At 39.6% G+C, this 24,624-nt stretch overlaps 1 protein-coding gene across 1 annotated transcript; it reads left to right on the top strand.

Moving 5' to 3' along the window:
• Nucleotides 1-5,468: 5,468 nt before the first annotated feature.
• Nucleotides 5,469-24,611, top strand: cbx1a (chromobox homolog 1a (HP1 beta homolog Drosophila)). Its single transcript, XM_040116586.1, has 6 exons — nt 5,469-5,534; nt 5,720-5,924; nt 14,495-14,747; nt 15,065-15,236; nt 15,362-15,456; nt 20,146-24,611. Exons 1-6 carry the CDS (start codon nt 5,469-5,471, stop codon nt 20,294-20,296), a joined length of 942 nt encoding a protein of 313 aa, XP_039972520.1. The 3' UTR covers nt 20,297-24,611.
• Nucleotides 24,612-24,624: the final 13 nt, after the last annotated feature.

The raw sequence follows: 24,624 nt of genomic DNA, 5'->3' as shown, positions 1-24,624 counted from the left end.
ACTGGGGTCTGATACATCGAGGCCTGTGGCTTTTGCCTCCATTAGCCAGTAGTTTAAATAGGTGATTCGGTTTTTCGGAGCAAGGCTATGTGGTGAGGCATGGCATGACATGGGAACTCTGCCATTTTATATACTTGATTGAGGCAACTAGAGTGGTCAAATAGCATTGCATACCTCCTTTTTGAGAAGGACTTTCAATATCCTAATTGAGACTCTTTTAGGTTGCAGAGCAATCAGGGTGTCTTTCCACACCAGGAGTGTTGAGCCTTAACAATGCAGCGGGCCCGATCCAAAAGGTGAACGATCCCTTCTAAGTGTAAGCAGTGCTGGAGCTAAACTTACTATGGAGTTGCCTTTCCTCCCTCGCCTAAATCTCAGGTGGGCACTTAACCTAGTGATTGAGACTTCCCTCTTTTACCCTTTTTCTAGATATGCCAGGGAGAGATCTCACTGTCAGGGACAGCCCAATACTTAGTCACCCTTGTATAAATAACTCTAACAGTTCCTTGCGTACCCCAGCCTGTTCCCAACTGACCCTAAAGAATGCCTTGGGTTCCTAGCGTCTATTCTAGACTTAATTGGAGTTAACATCTAGCTATCATGAAGAGCGGGACTTACCTTAAAGAGGTTGGGAGGACCAAGCTGGGCCGGTGGATAGTAAAGAACCTTGAAAGAATTAGTTTTTCTCAAAAAGAGTTGAATTCCTTTATTCAAAGTTATCAGAAAGCTGTCTCTGTGTGGTACAGTTACTAACAACTATTATAAAAAAATAAAAAAAATAAATGGCACACAGTCTTCATGAAATACAAAAAGAGGGCAGCCCACGTCTAAGATTCTGTCTGACTTAAATAGAGAATATAGAGAAACTTAACCCCTCCCATCTGCGTCAGCAACGCATCCTGTTATTCACAATTATACACTTATATGGTAAAAAACTACAGCTTCTGCTATAAGGAAAGAGAACAGTATGCACAAATATGTAAGTATATGGTAAAAGGCTACAGCTTAAACTATAAGGAAGGAGCATAGTATGCACAACTATTGTAATTTTCACCCTGGTAACAAGCTGCAATGGCAACTAGTGGAAAGTCCCTTCTTATGCAACATCATCTAGCTGGAAAGTCCCTAAGCAAAATACATTTCTGTATAGAGAGCCCTCCGAGGCTCCCCAGATTATTGTACAGCTGAGGAGCTACAGAAAAGCCCTCCGCACAAAATCTAAAGAATAAATTTAAAATACAGGTAATGTAAAATATGAAAATTGTAAAACATACTCAAATTGATGCACTCATCATACCACTCATCATACTCATTGTACACCATACTCGAGCACAACTTGAAAAGTCAACTCGAGCACAAACTGTCAAACTTAGTATATGAAAAACATAGTAGAACTTGAGTAACCTGAAAAACAATAAAAAAAGAATATGGAAAAAGGAAAACATAGTAAAAGTGCAGACAAAATTAAAGCATCTTGACTCTAAAGTTAGAAATCCACATAAAATCTAAAATCAATAAGTAGCATTAGCGAATGGTTGGGATGGTGGAGGATGCTGAAAGTTCACATTCTTTTCATTTTGCCTCCTTCAACAGTGTACCATATTGTATATTTTCAGTTGCTTCCATTTTTACATAACTGAGAACTCAGGGATGATGTGGTGTTAATTTTGTCGGCTATTGTTAAATCTAGTCTTAGTCTTTGTCCTGAGTTCAAAAGTCCCTGTTAGTTAGTCATATTCAGTCAACCTCACCCCTTTCATTCTGACTCAATTTGTAGTTGACTAAAACTCTGGATATTTTAGTCTTGTTTTAGTCAAAGAGAAACATAAACATATTTAGTTTTAGTTGACAAAAACACTTGAATCATCGGAAGATTAGTTGATGAAAATGCTGTATTCAATTCAGTCTAGTATTAGTTAAGACCAAGAATGAATATAATGATCATGAAAGTAGGCCACAAAATGGCAAGTTGTATGATAAAGAACGCAGTTTTGTAATTTTGCAGCTCTTAGTGGTAGTGTTGTACTAGACTGTGTTATACTCATACAGTAAGTGTTTATATTAGTTTGTTCACTACCATGTAAATAAATTTCCATTCAAGCCATAAACCAATCCTCTACATAATATGCTATGCTTTTTTTTAACCAGTTGATCTTATGGATCACCGAAAGCACAAAGTAAACAAAGTTATCTGCCAACTTAGCTGGCTGGGCTACTGATTTTACAGTGAGGCTAAATCCCCAACTGCTAGCTATGTAATAATGTCTCATTGTTGTGAGATGCTAATAGACAATTTTACTACACTGCCGTTAGTAGTTTGCTTAATATTGCTATAAAAGTAAAGTAACGTTATTTAACATCTCACCGTTAGGTTACCTTGATTTCTTTGTGGTGCACCTTGAGGTGTCTCTTCAATTTTGTGGTATTGTTCCTGGGGATTTAGTAGTCGCAGGGCTTCTCTCCTGAAAAAAACACACACACACTTTTTCTATGTGTTGCATTACATCTGAGGTGGGTCCAAATGTCATACAGGTTTTTCCGACCAAACCCTGCTGTTTCCGTCATTTTCGTTTCCCATCAATGTATGTTGTCCAAGCTCCTACAGCTGTAGAATTAAAGAGATATATAGGACCAGGGTAGCACTGTTGGCAGTATATTAATGGGTGTGCTACTGCCGTGCAAAGTAGCAGTGGCCCAAAATGAATAAACAAATATTTTCTTTTTTTGCAAGTTCAACAAGAATACACTGGTAGGTCCTCGGCCAGCACGGTGGTGCAGTGGTTAGCACAGTTTGGCCAGGGCCTTTGAATGGTTGAATATTTGAAGTTTGAATGTTCTCCCCGTGCGTTAGACTGGCAACCTGTCCAGGGTGTACCCCTCCTCTCGTCCAATGTAATCTTAGATTGGCTCCAACTCCCCTGCAATCCTCACAAAATATAGCTAATGAAGGTATGGTACCTAATGCCTCCAGGAAATAGCTATATGCGCACGCTCTTACAGTGACAAAAGCTTTCATCTTCTCCTGCCTAATCAACTTTTATATATTATCACTGACTGACACATTTTCCATTTGGGGCTTATCACAGTCTTCATTTTTCCATTTTGTAGTGTTTCAACATTTTTTAAAAGGTAAACATTTTTCGAAGAAAATGACAATAATATTATACAAAATTGCATTTTTATCCAAAAACATGGCATTTTTAATGTAACACAACTTTGCAAGAATTTTGCCATTTTACACAATTTTAATATAATGTGAAAACTAACTACCATATACAACTGACTGAATAGGAAGAGCTAAAAAAGGTCCTACAACTGTCCCTCTACACCACTAAATGGAAAGGGTGAGTGCCAGGGCACCTACTGGCTCATCTCTCCCTAAGGGCCTAAATTACATGTGGAGAGAGATATAAGTTAATGTTTTCACATCACAGAAAGGAACCCAAATCCTGTGTTTCATTAAGTTGATAAGGTTCAATTGTGTTCAATTCATAAATCCAAAATGCCTCCCTTCTTGAGCTGGTTAAGTTGGTCACACTCTTTCAATGCCGAATGACAGTGATTAAATGTCATAGTATGAAATGTATTTGAACAGTGTGCACATTTTCCACATCTATAATTTCCATACTATTCTCGAGAAAGCCAATTAGTTTGTGTAGGTTCCTTATATATAAAACTGAGGATTCTAGGATTTTCCAATGTTTGTTACAATTTGTTTTACTTGCATAGAAGCCATACAAAATTCAGATACAACAGTTATTCTTTTGTCAGTGTGGTTAGGGGGAGGATTCAATAATTCAATAATTTTACATACATAAGTATGTATCTATATATATATATATATATTGTCAGGCCTCCAGGTTTTTCCTCTGTGTTCTCCCAGTTTCCCTTGTATCTCCTCCCCTGTCTATTTTGGTGTGCATGTGTGTGTGAGAAAAAAATTCAAAAATCCCTCTCTGCTGGATTAATGCCCCAGTATCGATTTTCATGGCCTTAATGACATTACTATAAAACCAAGCAACTGCTCCCCCAAATTGACTCCTCTTTTGAGCTCCTCCACAAAGCAACAGTTTTTTACAAAATGCTTAACATCTCATCCAAATCAGAGAAGGAGGTGAATGGAACATGGCTTTTAGCACTCCCCTAGGCCATTTTGAATAATTGGTCAAGCCTTTTGGCCTTACCAATGCTCCAGCCATTTTCCAAGCTCCGGTCAATGATGTCCTCCGTGACATGCTGAACCACTTCATTTTTGTATATCTGAAGGGTATACCTCATCTTCTCCTGGAACATGGAGTAACACATCCAACACGTCAGGTTAGTGCTACACCATCTTCTGGAAAACAAGCTGCTTGTTAAAGCTGAGAAATGTGAATTTCATGTAAGCTCTGTGAGTTTCCTTGGCTTCATCATAGAGCAAGGGCAGGTGAAGACGATCCAGCTAAGGTCCAGGCGGTGGTGGAGTGGCCCAAACCTACCACGCGGGAGCAGTTGCAACTGTTCCTAGGGTTCCCTAATTTCTGAAGACGGTTCATTAGAGATTACAGTAGAGTGGCATCCCCCTTCACACAACTCAACTCCACAACCACCCCTTTCTCTTGGACTCCTCAGGCAGACTCTGCTTTTGCCACATTAAAGCAGTTTTTCAACACAGCCTCAGTTTTGTCTCACCCTGGTCCCTCACTGTAGTTCATTAAGAAGGTGTATGCCACAACACTCATTTTAGGTTTAAGTTTATTATAGAAGTCTCCACTAACATCTGCAATCATTTGCAGACGCTGCTATTCTTCTCCTGCTGTGTTGCTGCCTTTTCAAATCACCTGATCTCCAACCCAGCCTGCAGACATGCCCGTCATTACCCCATTATCTTTAGAATTTATACTCTATACCTGCACAGGTCCCCCTTAAATGCCAAATCAGAACCTGTGAATAGGAAGCTAATTTCAGCATCCTACCTGACTGTACTTTAACACTATACAATATTTTGCTTGAATGAACATGAACACAATTAATGATAAATCCAATGTAACAGTTGTGCTTGAATTTTTTTTATTTTAAAATTTATGCCTAAATACGCTCATGAATTGGCCTTTTCAAAATGAACTTTTATTGAACAAATAACAGCAAACAGAGCCAAGGTATGAAACAAACATCTTTTATCTTATTTATTTACGTCAAAGCTTGCAAATACCGTTTTACAAGCTGTCTTGTTTTAAGAGTAGCGCGATGTTTGGCTGTACCACTTGTTATCTATTTTAAAATACTAAGAAAGGTGGTCTGGGATTGAAGAATTTACATTTATGAATGTTTTTTTTTTCACCAACAGTTAAATTACTAATATAGAATTAATTTGCTTCAACAAAAGAATAATTAGTAAAACCAAACAGTACATGCACAAAAGAGAGGGGAAATGCTTATTTAGTATGTTGAGTAATAAACAGACTGACATCTTTCCAAAATTTGGGAGAATGGGAAATAGCTCCACTTTCGTTAAAACTTCCAAGCAAGTGAAAGACGCGCCATCTTGTAACATGGTATCCAGTTCTCCTTAATACATCCAGGGAACAGACCCGGTGTTTTTTCTAATGTGGTCCAATGCTTGGTATTTGCTGTTGGAAAGAGAAACTTCACCTCCCACAATGCCGTCCCAATACTGTTCGACGACGTAACGTCCGTTGGTGCTGTTGGCGGGGAGAACGGGATTGGTGCTGGTTGTTAGCGACGCCGAGGCTATTGTGTGATTCAGCAGCAAAGCACATTGAGGAAAAGTCGTTCAAATAACGCCACTAGGCCCTTGGGTAGTTCTGTGTTGCAGCTGGCGAGTCTCTGGCCTGTCACTCACCTACAACAGAGGATCAAATCAGTTTTTTTCACTCGGGCCTGCTGCAAGCCCATACAAGCGATCCGAAGCATTCTCTGTAAAGGTAAGGCTCACATTAGCAAGCTGTTGAGAGAAAACATGCCAGCCATGTTGCCCTCCGGTTGCAGGGGCAGGCCGCCTGACTTGTCTCCTGGCTCAGGTTGTGGTGAATTGCAATATCTTGAAGCCAAATCAGTAAAATGAATATATCCGAATTTATTTTGGCATTTGTCGAATGTTGTTGCAGCGCGCGAGGGTACAACGTGCGCGGGCATGATGTGAAAAAACGATGTGCACCACGCTGGCTTTCTCATACGAAACATTGGAGAGGACAGATAGCCATTGTTTGCTGTTACGGTGTAGCCGTAACAACCCTTTAATTCAGGAGTTGTGATTTATTTTGTGCACATGTGTGCAAAATTGCGGCTGCCGCGGTGTGCCTTTTTTACAGGGGGTTGCTGTCTGTTAGGCTTTCTGAATCGGGAGACATGGAGGGGGGCGTTTTACCAACATGAGTTATTTAAATGACACACAGATATCAACCGAGTACATGTAGGCCGGCAGATTGAGATTTCTACAGTGAATTGTTGTCAGTGTTTAAGAGTGAACAAGGAAAAACTGTTGGCATGTTATTAATTCAACAGTTTAGATATGTTTAGCCAGCGGCGTTTTACCGCTTCAGCTCGGTCGGTGGCTTGGTGTTAGGTAAGGAGCTGGATAAAGTTTAGCTACCTAGCCATTCATTTCTTTTCCCGCACCTAGCAGGGGTCCACGTATGAGAAAAGTGGTCTCATTAGGTCATCACATCAACAGCACCACTCTGGGTTTTTAAAGTGACTGGTGTTCATAAGTTAGACTCCCTTTTGTTAGTAGGGTAAGCTTGCTGCTGCTTGTAGTCAGTAAAGTGCACCCTAGATGCCACAGGACCTCGGGGTTAACTTGTTATAGTTCAACCACGCGTAGCCGGTCTTTTCAGGGATGCTAAAATTGGACTCAAAATGCATACAAAGGTTGGTTTCCTACATGTGACAGGTGCCCAGCGGCAACCACAGTCCTCTGCTGTGGGACCCAGGTGGAAGTGCATTTCTATTAAGCACTTCAGTAGTTGCCGTTGTAGTAGGTACAGTCACCTCATTAATGTGCGCACACAACTAGATTGCGCTAAGTACAAGATGTTTAACAAAAGTGGGACACCATTAAATTTAGACAAGTCTACAAGAGACTGAATGTTTAAAGATATTTTATTTTGACTTTTCAGTAAGCTGGTTTTGCGTTTCTTCTTTCTGGCAGCAATATTTAGATAATTTGGCTTTCTGAATGAGTTCCTGTCATTTCTGTTGCACTAAAACACAACTATAACATTGGTTCTGTGCATTGTTTAGCCCATTAATTCAAAATTATGTATATTTAATAAAAGCATTGGAACATTTGGTTTAAAGGCTGTTCATATTTTATATTCTTTTTATTTTCCGAAAAATTGCATTAAAACTGTACATTTGACTTCCCTAACTTGTCTTTGGTTCTCATCCCCAAGTCCACTAGTTCAACTGAAGACAACAAAGATAAGTTTCATTTTTAAAAAGGCTCATTAATTTTCTAAAACACCTGGTCAGTGTAGTTTTTAGTAAATGTTTAGCTCAATGGCACAGAGGAATGAGATATTAGGCTTTGGATACAGACACAATACTTGTTGGTAGGATACATTCATTGTTGGTTAAAGTATCTTAAGAGCACATTCATGGTAGAGAATTTTGTAACGTGAAAAGTGTAACTTTATTGACGAGACAAAATAAGCAGTCTCAACGCTTTTGCTTTTGGTAACTTGTGATGTGCATTACGTTAAAAGGTAACTCTGAAAAGCCAGATTTGAGAGTCTGCTGTTTGCATAGTGATTGTCTTTTCTTTGATTATCTAACATCACATCTCAAAAGCGTCATGCTTTTTTATCAACTGATTCATCAGCTAATTTTACATGTGAGGGCTTTCTCAAATGCACCAATAGTCTTTTTAATAGGGTGCTTGATATCTTTATTACTATATGACAACAACCTGATTTGGAGAAAAAATAAGGGCAAAAAAAATTTCACCCTGGTATTGATTGTGTATCTAAAGCAAGTATAAAGTCCCTACAGGTTTGTTTTCAAAGTGTACTGAAACCAATGACTCAAAAGTAGCAAATGAAAAAGAAATTAAGTATTTGGAAAGTGGTTTGCAGTTGTGCAAAGTTTAGTTTGTGAATAATGGGTGAAAACATACAAAACTATTCGTATTGTCCTTTTGTGAAATGCCCTTTTTAAAATCAGCCAGGAATGGACTTCCAGCATTTTCGTGTTGCACTGGTGTGATGGCTTCATACACCAGCAGTGAGCACACTACCTATTGTTGCTGGCCGGTGTGTACTGCACCGGCAGGGAAGTGGTTGCATAGGCCTTGGACAACAGACAACTACGCGCCCCAGGCTACATTCTCCGGCTGTGTCTAACCCAAGGGTACTGATTGTGGGATCATCAGTGGTCCAACACATTACTCTCCCTCAAGCCATGACTTGCTGCTACTCAGGAGCTTTAGTCTCTAATACTGACACTAAGATTCCTAATCTTCTTCAGGAGTATCCATCAGCTGAAGCTTTCATTGTCCACGGTCCACATCAGAGGCAACGACCTCCACCTCCAAAGTTCTGAATGGCTCGCTTTATTTCGATGGCTGCCATCGACATAAAGTCTGATTTCAAGACACTAGTAAATAACTCGTATCAACTTATTTTCAGTATTCTTATAAGCACTTTATTTTATTTGTTCAATGACCTCATCTCACTTTGTCGATGTGAAGTTTAGCTGCGCTTGCCATCTTCACATCTGGCTGAAGGGCTACTGCTGCTCACTGGGAATTCCATATGTAGACAACTGTGCACCTTTTTGAAACAAAAAGATTGTATTGATTGTTGATTGCTTTTCTTCAGAGGTGATGGATTTCACCCAGATAGGGTTGAATATGCAGCTCATATTGGAGTCTTGTAAAAGAGACTGACATGGGTTGAGTTTGTCTTTCTTGTGCTGTTTCATTTAGTTCTAATAATTCTGTAATCACAACTCATAGGTTTGCCAAACAAAATGCGCATATCCCATAAAACAATACTAATTCCGTATTACCACAAATAGTGACCGGGGCCTTTACCTCTACTGCAGAAGGTGACAGGCCTTTATTTGAAGCAGGCATTTTTTTGTAAATCCCTCTCTTTGATCAGAATAATTTGGTCATATTTTAGTGTGAAGCCTTGTTGTGATCTGCTCCCATTGGCCCTGGGAGTGCATATTATATGTACTTTTGTGTTTCAGTGGACAGAAACGCACTAATTTCTTGACAGGGGTTTTATTGTGGGACATTGTACATTGTACGTTACTACAAACCACTGTTGGCTGAGACATTAACACATGTACACCCTCAGTGACCGAAATAGGACAATAATACAAAAAGTGTTGAAAAAAACCTGATTATATTCTTGAATTTATTAAAGTGGTAGAAATATATTTATTATGCTTAACTGGCGTGTACATTATATCACAGGCAACAGGATTTCATCCACCCTTGTTTATTCCCCAGCATGTATTTTGGGGCAGGCCTTTATTTTTTGTTTCGACCATGCCCCCAGCAATTATCGGAGACCAATTAAACATCGCTCTCCCTTCCCTTAACATCCATGGCTGAAGTACCCTTGAGCAAGCCACCTAACCTACCCAACTGCTCCTCAGGCGCTGCAGCGCACCTGCCCAATGCTTTGGGTGTGTGTGCTCACTGCTCCTAGTTTGTGTGTGTGTTCACTACTTACGGATGGGTTAAATGCAGAGGTCAAATTTCCTGTGTGTGTAAAACATACTTGGACAATAAGGGATTATTTTTCTTTCTGTTTAAAATGGCTCTTTGCAGTCTGATCTCTCTCTAACAGTCCATGATTTTATTTTATCTACTAACTTAGATTTTATGTTTTTAACTAACGTTTAGTTGCACACAAATGATCATGGCCACCTTGTTGAGCTGTCCCCCATTCTACGGTTCCTTTAAACAACCTAGGATAACCCACATAAATGACTTCTCAAATGTCTTTGCTACTGATTTCTTAAACATCAATACATCTTTTAATTTTGAACATGTGTGGACAAACACATAATTGTGGTCACACTCTGGACCTTGTTCTTTCATGTAGCGCCTCGATCAGATCTAAGCCTAGAGACAGAAAGCAGCCTTGGATAAGTGATAATGTTTGTAGCTGTAAAAAGGAATCTAGGAAAGCAGAGCAGAGATGTAAGACATCCAGTCCCTACTATCAGGGTCCACTATGAGGATAAAAACGAGTTATTAGTCCAGTAGCCTGTAATAACATGGCTAAATATGCCATCGGTTTTTATTTTTCAGAACGTATTTCTGCTCACCAACGCAAGCTAAAATTTTTAATCTATACTAATTTACTGGTGATCCCAGCCCCTTTTACTGCCCCAGTTGAAAGAGATGCTGATTGAGAAAGGTTTTATCTTATTTTTTGACAAGGTGAAGTCAATAAGAGTCTATTTTTCCCCAAGTGCCACCTGTTTCTAATGTCCATCAACCACATCAAGACAGTCTGAAAGACTTTTCTATTACCCTGCCTGAAGTCTTAGAAACCGTATCGCATACGAAAGTCTACTCAAGCCCTTTGGATGTAATGCCAGCTAAGTTTTCATTCAATGTTATGGAATCTATGGGCCCCTGCATACTTTCTTTCATTGTTGTGTGGTTGGGTTCCTGATTACTTTTAAGACCACTTGTTTGCAACCCCTTTTAAAAAAAAAAAAACCTGGGCTGAATCCCACACTCTTGGAGAATCATAGCCCTATCTCCAAGCTGCATTTTATTGCAAACATTTTAGAATAAAATGTGTGTAACTTCTTTCTGCTGTGGAAAATGATTCCACTTTTGAAAGGTTTCAGTCTTGCTTTTATAAAAACCACAGCACAGAAACTGCTCCTCTGAAGGTTACGGTTGATCTCTCTATGGCTTCTGATGCAGGCATGTGCTCCATTCTGCTACTGCTGGACCTACGTGCAGCCATCCACATAAATGACAACAGTAGTTTAATAGACAGAGGCCCTGTTCAGACCTGGCACTACCATGTGTCTCTTACGTGATCTGATCACAAGTGGACAGCTCTTAGTAAATCACTTCACACACCTGGAATTACAATGCGTCTCCACATGTGCCTGGAGTGACCACGTGTAATCAGATCTCACCTCCCCGCTCTATATGCAAATAAACACGTATGTTTTTTCAGTTTGCAGAGATCAAAAGCGTTGTTTTTTTTAGCCAGTCCGACTATGACAGATGGTCCATTGTCAATATGTTTGTGTGTGAGAAAGAAAAAGCAAAACAGAGAACGGAGCAAAGACGGGCTGAGCAAATAATGCACTTGGCACAGCTCTACAATGAAATAAGATGTTACCCATTTGAAATTGTAAAAAAACAGAATCAATACGTGGTAGCCAATGTTGATATTGAAGCGGGCCGCCACAAATAAATCAATGTATGGGAAACACTGTGGGAAGTGTAATAATACTTTCAGTTCATTATGAAAACTTTGGCCGGACGAGAATGTTTAGGAGGCAGTCCTACAGTGTGGCCCAGGAAACATTTGCGTCACACTTTTAAAGGAATGTGGCCATATGTGGCCCAGACTACCTCCAAATGTTGTCTGAGTGATCGGATCTCAATGCATCCTTTATGCGTCTTGGGTGCAGTCATGCCTTTACTGAGAGCTGTCCGCTTGTGATCAGTTCACCTGAGACGGATGATAATGCCAGGTATGAACACGGCCAGACTGAGGTATTGGGTGGATGCCTCTGCCACAGGATGGGAATTGATAAGATTTTATGGATACCAGTGCCATTAGCCATTCTATTTATTGGTCAGATTCACTTAAATCCTCATCAACTTTCTGTGCAAAAAAGTAGATCAACACTACATCAGTGCAGCTGTTTTATTATCTCTGAAAAATGTAAAAAAAAAAAAAAAAATGTAGAAACAGAGTAGAAAATAGGCGTGCATGTGACTCAGGTGTGCAAAAGCTTCACTATTTTACTGCTGTTTTCATTTAGGTTTTCTTACTCAAAGAGAGAATCTGCTAAGGCTGCCTGCGTGGTGCTAATGTTATTATAACCTAGGATATTTACCACCTGTAACAGGTGTGTTGCTCAGTTTGGAAGCAGAGGCAATCGAGCGTAGAATGTGAAATACATGGCATTCCTGGAATTTAGACCCATGTTGCATAGAAAGATATTTCACAATGTTGCTGGTGTTTCCACCCTTACTTGAAATTAGCTTTTATAGACGGAACAACTAGCACTGTCGTCAGCTTTCTTAGTGAAACAAAGTCCCTGCGAAACTGCCTATGTGATGTCAAAGAATCAGTTGTCAAAAATGTTTTTTCCCAGCTTAATGCCAGTAAACCTTGTCATTGGCACCCAGCACAGTACATGACCTATTTCTGCCATCTGCTGGTTCTCTGCTGGAACAGGTTGAGCCTGTTGCAAAAGATATTGTTTTATTTGGTAGTAATTTAAGTTTTGAGCATCAAGGTGGTCCAATCATGTTTTTATCATTGTAGAAATATTTAGAAAATACGATCTTTCCCTACTCTTAAGACACAGAGACCATTTTACATGCTTTTATTTCTTCTCACATTGATTATTGCAACAGCCTTTTTACTTTTATTAGCCAGAATTCCATTGATCGACTCCAGACTGTAGGGCTACGTTCATGACCTGTTCCTGTTGCAGTCAGGGTCCTGAGGGTCTGGAATGACTTGCCTGAGGACATCAGGCTGGCCGAATCAGTGACCTCTTTTAAATCCCTTCTTATAACAAACTTTTATTGGAGAGCCTATCCTGATTTTTATTTGAGTTTTTACGTTATTTTATTTATTTGTATACAGTTTTTATATTGTTGTTGTTATTTATTTATAATAATATTATTATTATTATTATTATTATTATTATTATTATTATTATTATTATAAAGCTAGACTTATACTCAACACTAGGGGTTAATGGAAGTCCCACCATAGATAGCTACAGTGTAGGTTTTAATTTATAGGTAAGCATCGGATTTCACACATTGATATCACCTCCTAATGTTGTTTAATATCAGACAATATCATGCTTTATATTCCCCAATGGTTACCATGTTTACATTTTTTTACTTTTTAATAAAGAGCGATAGTGAGCTACACACAGATTTACAGAACTGGAGTTATATCCAGGTGACTTATAACGTTATTTCACTATGTCTTGTTACTGAATAGGACACTACCACTACCACTGGACAGTTGGTACGTTTACATTCCTTCACTCATACAGAGCAGCAATCATGGTGAGCTTGTTTGCAGTGTAATAGCTTGTTAAATGTTTTTTACTGAAAAGCAGAAGACAACTGAGTCTTTATGTAATGTCTTTAATGTTGTCTTAATGCTTAACAAACTATTCTGGCATCAGAAACATGTAAGGAAAAACACAAGCAGCCAATCACAGTTCTAGCTGTCTTCACATATCTAGTATCTCAATCAACTCTGTAGCCCCAACTTATAGTTAAATTTTTTAGGAGGCACACGTCAGCTTTGCTGTAGCTTACATTGTGACATTGGGGCCTACACCATGGCCACTGTAGGCTACACCGTGGCGATGTAGCCTATTATTCAGGCCTTAACACAGAGGTATAAATCCTGCTTAACATGGCTGTCCCTTGGCTTTTCATCGTAATCTGTATGTCAAAGAGGAGTCTGCACTCAAATATTCATTCTGTTTATCATCTGTTTTTGTGTTTTCTGCGGGCAACGTTGCTGTACAGAAATACCACTCCTATGTAGGCTGGTACAATAGCACAGTGTCAAAAGGTTCGAATTCCCCACTAATTTCAATGGGACCGCTTATATGCACATGTTTTTTTGCCACAAACATTTGCAACTGCAAATGTTGTGGCAAAAAAATGCATCAGAAACGTTGATCCTAGTTCAACTTTTACTATAGCACAAGGGTCCATATCAGGTTGAATGCCTTTGTAACGTGTCCCTTTTAGGTTTGGGCAAATTCAATTGACAGTCAGCTGTTTGTTAGTACACTTCAGCTACAAACACATGCTCTTAAAGGATTTGTTCGTTGTAGATAAAGGGCAGGTGGTTGTGTTTAATAGCGTTTGACAATTAACAAACTTGCCTGTATTTGACTTATTTTGCAGCTTTTGGGGGATTTTAATGGAATGACACAGAATATTTATTTGGCAAGTGCTTTTAGCTGTATCCTTGTTAGTCGCTCTCATTGAGAGTGAAGCCAGATCACTATAGTTTAAGACAAAACGCTCCTGCATGTTATTGTACATCTTGCTTTAGCTCCAGAATTGGCTGCTGCTGTTCAGAACACAAGTTAGTGACTTTAGTCCAGGAGATTCTTCAGAAGTTCTCAGTATTGGCCACCTTGTCATCCATCAGTTCTTCCATTTTCTCCAGTTAAATAGAACATTTGAATATTAAAAACACGCTAAAATATAGTTCACTTAACACACTTATTTATTATAACCATTTATCATTCTCTGTATATTTCCTCTTGTGTTCACCAGAGGCGCCCTCAGCAGACGTCAAGCTGGCGACCGTAGCAGGAAAGAAAGGCAAGAAGGCTGAGGAGGAGGAGCAGCCTGCAGCACCTGCAGCAGCAGCCCCAGCGGCAGCGGCAGCAGCAACAGCAACAGCAACAGCAGCAGCAGCAGCAGCGGAGGAGGAGGAAGAGGAGGAATATGTGGTGGAGAAGGTTTTGGACCGCCGAGTGGTGAAGGGCAAAGTGGAGTTTCTGTTGAAATGGAAGGGGTTCTCAGAGTGAGTATAATCAGTCGCCTCTAAGATAGCTTTAACTTTTATTAATTAGGGCATGAACCCAAATCTGGTTGGTGTTTTTGGCCCCCGGACGTATTTTCTCTTGTTAATTAAGGGTTTAATTAATTTTAATTCAAAATTGCTAATATTATTGAGCATAAGGTATCAACAATAACTCATGCTCTTAAAGTTTAACATTAAGAATTTTGACAATAAGTTACAGCCCAGTAAATAACATTACAAAATGGCACAAAGACTGACCTAGATTTAACTAAAACCTATACCATTTCTGTGTACCTGTCTGCACCCCCTTTTTCCAGTGAGGATAATACATGGGAGCCAGAGGAGAACCTGGACTGTCCGGACCTTATTGCAGAGTACATGCAGAAACACAAAGAGAAAGAGGAGAAAAAGAAGGAGAGCAAGAGGAAAGCTGCAAGTGAGGCCTCTGGAGACTCAGAAGACCGAGGGAGCAAGAGGAAGAAAGAGGAGGTGAATGAAGGAGAGGGGTTGCTTCAGACTGAGTTCAGGCAAGAATGTAGGAGCATGATCTCCTACCAGTCTGTTTTTCTTTCTTTGGTCATACATTCTCTTGTTCCTATATTTCCTGTCTCCAGGGTGAGAAGGCCAGAGGTTTTGGTAGAGGTCTGCAGCCAGAGAGGATTATTGGAGCGACAGACTCAAGTGGAGAGCTGATGTTCCTCATGAAGTGGTGGGTCTTCACTGTCAGTTTATAAAGATCCAGACAGATTGCTTTGGGATGGAATTGTTCTTTTGTGCTTTTGGGTGATTTCAGAGTTCTACAGTACCAAACAACGCAAAATGGATAAATGCTAATATATAAAATAGAATATAAATTTATAATTTGGACCCCCATCTCGTCTCAGTTACTAGGAAATGAGAAGGCCAGTGAAGATGTCTTGCTAAGCCTCAGTTTAGCCATACTGTAATCGAGAAAAACTCGAGTGCAAAGCTCTGTGTACTGCACACTACCATCCATACATGGCTTACAATTGGGTTATATGTGGCTTCCCCAGAAAAAGAATCAGCCAGGGAATACTGAAGCTGATCATGTTGTGTTTAGGACAGAACAAATCAAATGCAGGTCATCTAAAACTCAAAAACCTCCAAAGAACAAAGTCTTGTTTTCTCAATATAGAATGAGTCTTTAATTTAAATGTACAGGGTTTTTTTCAGTGAAGTCAAATCAATAACTTTAAGAGCTCGTAGAGCAGTGCTTCATAGCTGGTCTAGTCTCAGGGTCTGTTACAACCATGTTTCTGGGTGTGGTGATGTATAAATTTACATCAAAACTATACTTGGCCCACTCCCCAGATAGCCTCAACACTTCATAATTAATACAAAATTCTATTCTATACAGAAGATTAACACTTAACTAATAGTCAGCACTGGAGCCACACTGGCATGCTGCTCACCACAAATCACAATTTCCCTGAATGATAACTTGGCTGCATGTATGCAGTTTGTCAGTGATGAAAATGTTTGCTTTTGATTTGAGATCTGGACTGGACTGGTAGCCAAGAAGTAAGGTGGACAGTGCATTGTGAAAATATGCATTTTCACATAATTCTGGACCATCATCATTACGATATTTATAAAAACAAAACACAAGTTTTGTTTTTCAAAGTATACTCAGACATTAGAAAAAAAAAAGAAAAAAAAGCTAAACAAATTATGCTCACTGATGAAGTGAGTGAAATAATTCTTCAAATTTTTTGAGAGATGGCACTGTGCACCATACAAAAAACACTGGTGAAACAAGACTTTAATGAATGGATTCTTCTCATCCTCCAATAGTCACCTGACAATGTAACAGCATTTGGCCGCTTAAGAATTTGTTTAGTTTTGTAGGGTGTTTGTAGGCAGTTAACCTTCCCAGTGGCCACTAGTCAGCTGACTGAGTTACTCCAGCGAGTCGATTCCTTTCTCACGCTCATTCCCCATTTTTCTTTTGGAGTTCACTCGTGACATGGCTGTTTGAAAGATTTTTTCCATTGTTTATTTCTGCATTAAAGGTGTCGGGAGACGTAAAGAACTCTTTTCCACTCGTCGTGAATTTATTACCTCTGTGGCAGCAGGCTTGGGGACAACTCTGTGAATGTCCTTGTGAGATGCTTATACATAACATTATGCCGCTGCCTTTAGTAGTTCGCTTACTATGGCTATAAAAATAACGTCATGTTATTTAAGATCTTAATGTTAGGTTACCATCAGTTTCTGTATGGTGTGCCTTGAATTGGCTCTTCATGTTTGTGGTATTCCTCCAAGCAATTATATAGCCGCTTCTCTCCCAATAATACTACAGACTTACTTTTTCTTTCAGCAGCATTATATTTGAAATGGGTCCAGATGTCATTTTGTGTTTTTTTTCTGACCAAGCCTTGCTGTTGCCGTCCTTTTTCATGGGCGTTGATGTGTAAGGCAGAATCCAGAATCCCCTGAGGCGGACATTAGTGTAGCAGATGACCATGGTGGTCCCAAGCTGTATCAATTCAAGCCCTTTGCTCTAACCCCAGTAACGCCCGAAGCTGGAGCTCTTGGAGCCGAGCACGTAGTTAGAATAGCACTCTTATGAAAAATGCCGATTGCAAATGTACATAGCCATGTGTTGCTATCGAGGGACCTGCTTCCATCTGCATCCACTGCCCAGCCATATGAGGGTCTGAAGGGAAAGAATGCAGTCCTGTGGTGCTTCTACAGCCATCAAAAGCACAAGTCTGAACCACTGTGCCAAAACTGAAAAGTACTAAATAGAGAGTTAGCCCAAAATAGCTCAAACTCCTGTGAATGATGAGTCTCGATCGATATATATTTGAAAATAAGTGTGGTTTTACAGATTCCCACTCACGGACGGGTGCTGAGGGAGGAGGACAGCCCACCTCTGATTGGCCTTGCAAGGTTCAGGATGATTTAAAATAGTAGATGGCGTGTTGAGCCATTTCCAACCCATGAAATGCCATTTTTTATAACTTTAGTAAGAAATGTCAATGTCAGCACCAGCACTGATGTGTTTCATCAGAGTACCGTCATATCATCTAGTTTACAGCTCAAAAACATGTTTAAGTGTGCAGTACCACTTTAAAACACATTGAAAGCATTGCAGCAGGTTTATTTAAGCTTCTAAGATCAAGCAATAAAACAGCTGCTATGCTGAAAATGGCAAAAGAGAAGTTGATTTCAAGCTAAGTTTCAACCCAGTATTTCATTGTATAAAGTGTTTTTCTTTTTGCGTCCAATGTCAGTAAAGCATAATCTAATATGGTTAGGTACATAAGATTTCGGAGAATGACACAATATTCATACTTTTGCCCCTGTACAGCACCAAAATGGATTTTTTAACAAAGCCATCAAGATGTGATTGAGGTGTAGACTTTTCAGCTTTAATTCAAGGACTTTAACAAAAATATTGCATTAACTGTTAAGGAATTACAGCCATTTTTATACATATTCACTCTTTCTCAGAGGCTTACAAGTAATTGGTATTTTGATTGACAATCAGTTTCATGGCCAGACGTGGCCTGTTCCCGCATTATTTCGTCACAGATTGAGCAGATAAAAAGTCAGGAGTTAATTCCAAGCATTAAATTTGCATTTGGTAGCTGTTCATGGTAACTCTCAATATTCAGTCCAAAGATGTGTTGATGCAAATGAAGGAGGCCTCATTAAGCTGAAAAAACAAAACAAAACCCATTTTGGAGAGGGCAGAAACTTTGGGAGTGGCCAATTCAACAATTTGGTTAATTCTTAAACAGAAGGAATGGACTACCGAGCTCAGCAACAGCAAAAGGCCTGGAAGATCACAGAGCACAACTAAAGTGGATGATCGCAGAATTCTTTCCTTGGTGAAGAAAAACCCTTCACAACATCCAGCCAGGTCACGAACACTTGACGAGGTAGGCGTATCATTGTCAAACGCTATGATCAAGAGACGCCTTCATGAATGTAAATACAGAGAGTTTACCACAAGGTGTAAACCACTGGTAACACTCAAGAACAGAAAGGCCAGATTAAACTCTTTCAGAAAACATCTAAAAAGCCTGCCCAGTTCTTGAAGAGGATTCTTTGGACAGAGGAAACCCAGATGAACTTGTACCAGAATGATGGGAAAGCCACCACATCAACTGTCAAACATGGTGGAGGCAGTGTTATAGCATGAGTGTGTATGGCTGCCAATGGAACTGGATCACTGCTGATGTGACTGCTGATAGAAGGAGGAAGATTAATTCTGAATTGTACAGGGCTTAACTGTCTGCTCAGATTCAGCCAAATGCTGCAAAACTGATAGGATGGTGCTTCACAGCACAGATGGATAATGACCCAAAACATACTGCGAAAGCAACCCGAGACCTTCTCAAGGCAGAGAAATGGAATATCCTTCATTGGCCAAGTCAGTCAACTGAGCTCAAACCAACTGAGCAGGTTCTACTCACTGAAAACAAAACTGAGGGCAGAAAGGCCCACAAACAAGCAGCAACTGAAGGCGGCCGCAGTAAAGGCCTGACAAAGTGTCTCAAGGGAGGAAACTCTGCATTTGGTGATGTCCATTAGTTCCAGACTTCAGGCAGTCATTGACTGCAAATGATTTTCATCCAAGAATTAAAAATAATCCTTATATTTATGATTATGTTGGTTTTGTCCAACATGAGCCTCTGAAAATGAGTGAATATGTATAAAAATGGCTGTAATTCCTAAACGGTTAATGCAATATTTTTGTTGAACCCCCTGAATTAAAGCTGAAAGTCACATCTTCATGGCGTCGTCTGAAATCCATTGTGGCAAAATTATGGAAGTTGTTACTGACCAAATACTTATGTATGTAACTGTAACATAAATTGTGGACATAAAAATAGATTGTATGGAAGAAAATGTTATATTGGATTGCATTAGACTGAATTGATGTACGTAATTAAGTGGCCACTGAATGTATTCTCAAACTTGTGTTCAGCCAGTTGTGGAGCAGCAAGCTTTTCCTCAGTCTCTGCTACAAGCGGCAGAGACTCTGGCAAGTCCTTTACAGTCAAACAGTGTTCAAGGTGAAGGTCACTTGCATTGGGAAATTGTAGGTTGTAGCATCCCTACTCCCTAGGAGTAGAAAACAGTATTTCAAAATAAAGCATTGTTTTAGAAATTCACTGCGTTTCATTGGGAAGTTTTTTTGTTTGAGTTGAATAGATAGCAGAGTCAATTTTCTAACACTGTGCTCACTATTTTGCTCTTCCCTTTACCTCCCTCTGCCTTACTTGTTTCTCTTTTGTCTATATTCTTTGCCTTTTTCTCCTTCTTTCCCCCGTCTCTTCTCTTTCTGTCATCTGTCTGTGTCTGCCATCTTGTGTCTCTTTCTCCTGCCTTTATACCTTTCCTCTTGAATTAAAATGAACAGGAAGAACTCTGATGAGGCCGACCTCGTCCCTGCCAAAGAGGCTAACGTCAAATGTCCCCAGGTGGTCATCTCTTTCTATGAGGAGCGCCTCACCTGGCACTCTTACCCCACAGAGGAGGAGGAGAAGAAAGAGGAGGAGAAAAAAGACTAGATGAGTAGAGGAGGCGGCGGATTGTGGAGGTGTAGGTTGGGAAATCAACTATATGCTGGTGAACTGTTGTCTAAGTTAGTTGACTCTAGCAGCCACTTTGGCAGAGAAAGTGATTTAAAAAAAAAAAAAAAAAAATCATCCCAAATCATTGGGATTGAGCTGCCAATGTAGCTGTCAGAGGAAAAAAGAAGTTTGTTTTCCTGCCCTGGAAGGAGACAGGCATACTTTCCTCAAAAGATGCTCCCACTTGTGTCTCGAATGAAAATGTAATTTAAAAAAAAATTTTTTAAGGAGGTATGTTGACATTTGGCCTGTCCCATTTGCATTTTTTCCCTCACCAAGAACGTGTCACTTGATGGGAGTTGGTGCCTTTGTTCCTCCTTGGTGTCACAAGCAGAATATTGAACTGAATACAGTGAAATGATTATAAAGTGTCTTCCTACATTTAGTGACAAGTGCTTGGTGTCGTAAATATAGGAATAGAACGCAAGCTGTCAAGCTACCTCCTTAATATATGCATTCATCTGAGAAGCAAACTAAGTGTTTAGCTGTGGCTGGAAAGTTTGTCTCTCCTCCCAATCAGTGGTCCTTATTTAGAAGTCCTGTTTTTAAAATGTATTAGCTATTAAAATGGTGAAAGTGGCCGGTGAATTGCAGCGGTTTGGAGAGGACAAACTTCCCTTCCTGTTTAGTCAGGATACACTGGAGGGAACTTCTTTTGAAAAGGAAAGAAGTGAGGTATTATGGAGGAGTGAAAGAACGGACAGAAACCATTTGTCTCTTTCAGTATCTGTTCTGTTTGTGCCACCTGGGTTTTCATTATTGCTGACGTAATCCGTTCTTCATGTGAAACTCTCAAACACCAAATGACGACTGTACATTTCACTCTGACATTTACAAAAAGATGAGGAGTCTACATGAAAAGACCAGCAGTCCTTGACTTTAGCCTCTGTCCTACCAGCCAATATGGCAACCAACCAGCCAGTGTTCAGATGTCCGGCAGTTGTGTGCTAGAACAGTTTTTAAAATAGCTGACAAAGTTTTCCTTCATTCCAGCCGTGGATGGTGCTGCAGCTTGCTGTTTGTTGCCGGTTTTATTTTATCATTTTTTTTAATTAGAACTGTTGAACAAGTCTGTATTTTATCAAGCTATGAGTTAAGGTTTTTGTGCTCATTTGGTGGAGGCTCAGGAGCAAACTTGAGTGTTTGCTGTGAATGTAAAACTGTCAATATGGCATATTTCGTATGACGGTCATATGCTTTCTTGATGTTAAGGTGTAAAATGGGAAGTTATGCTCTTAATGGGTCTGAGTCAGTCTTGGTATCTTCTTAAACACGTGAGGACAGTAGTCAGACACATGGTAAGTATTATTTATTCACCGGCCATTTTCACTACTTCACGAGCCCAGAGTATTTGTTTTATAGCAAGCCAAATAGTCACCTGAAAACAGGGCTAGAAGAACAATGGATACAGAAGACGTGAGCCTTATGTGAGTACACAGATTTCAGTTCAATTCCTGGTAGCTGTGGCTGGTTTGATTCCCAAACTTTTCAAGCTAGTTCAGCAATTTTTTTGAGTTATTTCTTTCAATGGATCTGAGGCTGGTTGGTTACCTGTCAAAATGGCGGGTACACTGTACACACTTAACAGCTATAGCAAGATCAGCATCTGGCTGATTTGTAATTTCCACTCTGTGATGAGCACACTGTTTGACTTCATGTAAAGAGTTACATATAGCAGATTCTCGTATAACGGCTATTGTTACACTGGTTCAGACAGTTAGGAATGGCATTCCAAGGCTTATGTCAAACCAAGGACTTGCCTGAAGAAGCTGAGATGCCCTTTGACCTATAGACTAGAGGGGAGAGGAATCAAAAACCGATTGATGATCATTCAGACAGAAACACATCATACAGCTAGAATGGACACTGCTAGGCTGAGAGTCTGCAGACCAAGAGCACCACTGTTCTTCTAAAGTTTTTTGTTTTTGTTTTCTTTTGTTTTCTTTTTTAATGGATTTTCTCTGGAAAATCTGATACAGGGGGGTCATCATTTAGGTAGCATTTTTCAAAAGCAAGCAAAAAGATCTAAATTGATAAATCAGCCAGGTCAATATTAGCGTATTGCAAATAAATCATAATTGGCATATGTGTAACCTTATAAATGACAGTAAATTGAAGTACAGAAATGCCAAAGATATGTTTTGAAACAGTGTCGTCATTCTCTTTGTCCACCAGAGTAGTGACAAGCTTATTTTTTTTAACTGTACGGTATAGGATATGGCATAGGACTCTGTGGTCCTCAGTACATTTCTTGGTCGCAGTTATTAAAAAAAACAAAAAAACAAATTTAAGGGAATCTTATCATAAATGTTTATTTATGTTATGGGTTGTGTAAAGAAAATGAGTATCAGTCGTCATTGGATTTTTTTAAAACTCTCAAATGTCAATATCATTATTAGCCTCACAAATCCTGTTTCGGTCGGGCTATAATCAGAATGCTGGGATGCTTTGAACAACTGGAGTTAGTTCTACCGTGTATATAAAATGGAGAAGCTATCGTTGAGGTGCTGTAACGAGCTTTTCTAACAGGTGACCATCAGATGTGTTTAACACCTCCCGTACCTGAATTAACAGTGTGGGCCCGGACTGTGAGACTTCTGCTATTACATAACAAGAGGGCAGCTGTGTCAAACTCAGTGTGAGAACTGACCGGCCATATGCTAGTAAATTGTTGGCTGTAGTTCATACATTCAGCTACTCTGCCAGACACTTTGGCATAAGACCAGCCAACAAGATTGTTTGGCTGATGAAAAGGCAAAAGGGGTTTGTTAATTCTCCTGTCACTTTGTCTGATAGGTGGAGGTTTCCTGATGAGACTTGGGCTCTACCACTCAGTAGATGTGTGCTCCATAACAAACACAACTGGGTTTACTGCTAGTGGAGATGATTGAAAGTATGTTAAATAATCTTCATTTCCACACCCTTGTTTTTAACCTTGACACGCACTTTGGCACGTGTGTTTTCTAGCCTGTATTATTTTAGCTTGCACTGGCCGGGCAGCACTCAAGACATGATGATTCAGCACATTTTGAGTGGTTCCTCTTGCTTGCAGACCGTCCTATGTTCAACACACATTTTCATATTTGCAAAAATAGAATAAAACTTTTGAATTCAGCATGATTAACATAATCACTTCATATGAGATGTCTTTCTCTGGTGTTTTCTCTGCTATCTAACGTTTCCCAGTGTTTTATGTGTTGAATGTAGCCCGGCTGTGCTTATTTCCAGGTATACTGTATTAAAGCTAATATTGTAGCTTCCTCTGTTAGCGGATCTGGGTTAGCTAGTTCAAATCCCCTTTCTCTGAACTGTTTGCTCCAGGTGGCCTTTTGCTGCTCTGAGAACCGATCTTGAAGAGAGAATTTAATTCTGAAAATATTTTTCTTAATTATATTTTTCTATTTCCAGTGGACATTGTCTTTCTTCTTCACCTCGCACTGCCTCATGTAACAACCCTTGACACAGCAGCTATTTTTTAATATGTACTTTTTTTTTTTTTTTTTTTTTTCCCAGAATTTGAGTGTTTTAGTGAGCCCTAACCCTCAATGACATCTTATGGAGGACATGTACTAAGTTATAGCAGTAAGCTACATAACAAGCGACCACAGATTGTTTAAGCAAATCAAAATGATCACTGTACTTTACACAGAGAGGCCAGACGATGACTAGAAAAGATACTCGTGATAAACTTGACCGGCACCATCTGTGTGATATCTTTTGACCTATATTTGTCTTCCTCTCAGACCTAACTACAGGTAATATGTGAAAATAATTTTTCCTTTCTGGCATAAGTTGGCTCAGCTGTACTTAGTTTGTAGTATTTGAAGTCAAACTTCAGACTCTAAGGTAGAAGTGCTAATTGCTAATGCTGTTGTTTAGTATAACTATGCCGTGTCTAATCTTACCCTTTCTATTTGTCTGTTTTTTCACCCAAGTTAATATATTATTCAGTAAAAAAAAATTTTTTGCTATTCTGGCCTGTGTAATTGTGTACATCAGTATTATGACTAAAATGTTCTGCACTCTTGAGTGCCCTCTGTTACTTCTCCATTGACAGGAAGGGATTGAATTAGCTGTACCTGGGTCTGCTAGTTAGCATTTCTATCTTGTCTCTGAAACTTTTCTCTGTATTTAGCAGATTAGCTTGTGTTGTCTTGTTGCTTGTATATGGGTTTCCCTTGGAATGTCACTGTCATGGCTGATCTTCCTTTGATTGTCTGTTTTGGACAATAAAGGTTTTTCGTTTTAATAACTATTTTTACTGT

This window comes from Xiphias gladius, chromosome 3 (genome assembly GCF_016859285.1).
Source record: "Xiphias gladius isolate SHS-SW01 ecotype Sanya breed wild chromosome 3, ASM1685928v1, whole genome shotgun sequence".
Lineage (NCBI taxonomy): Eukaryota > Metazoa > Chordata > Actinopteri > Istiophoriformes > Xiphiidae > Xiphias > Xiphias gladius.
Note: the sequence above shows the minus strand (reverse complement) of the source record. Positions and strands in the feature narration are given on the sequence as shown.

Coding starts and splice junctions, on each gene's coding strand:
- cbx1a (XM_040116586.1), top strand. CDS start 5,469: ATGGGAAATAGCTCCACTTTCGTTAAAACTTCCAAGCAAGTGAAAGAC. Junction 5,925..14,494: donor CCGAAGCATTCTCTGTAAAG/GTAAGGCTCACA, acceptor TGTGTTCACCAG/AGGCGCCCTCAGCAGACGTC. Junction 14,748..15,064: donor AAATGGAAGGGGTTCTCAGA/GTGAGTATAATC, acceptor CCCTTTTTCCAG/TGAGGATAATACATGGGAGC.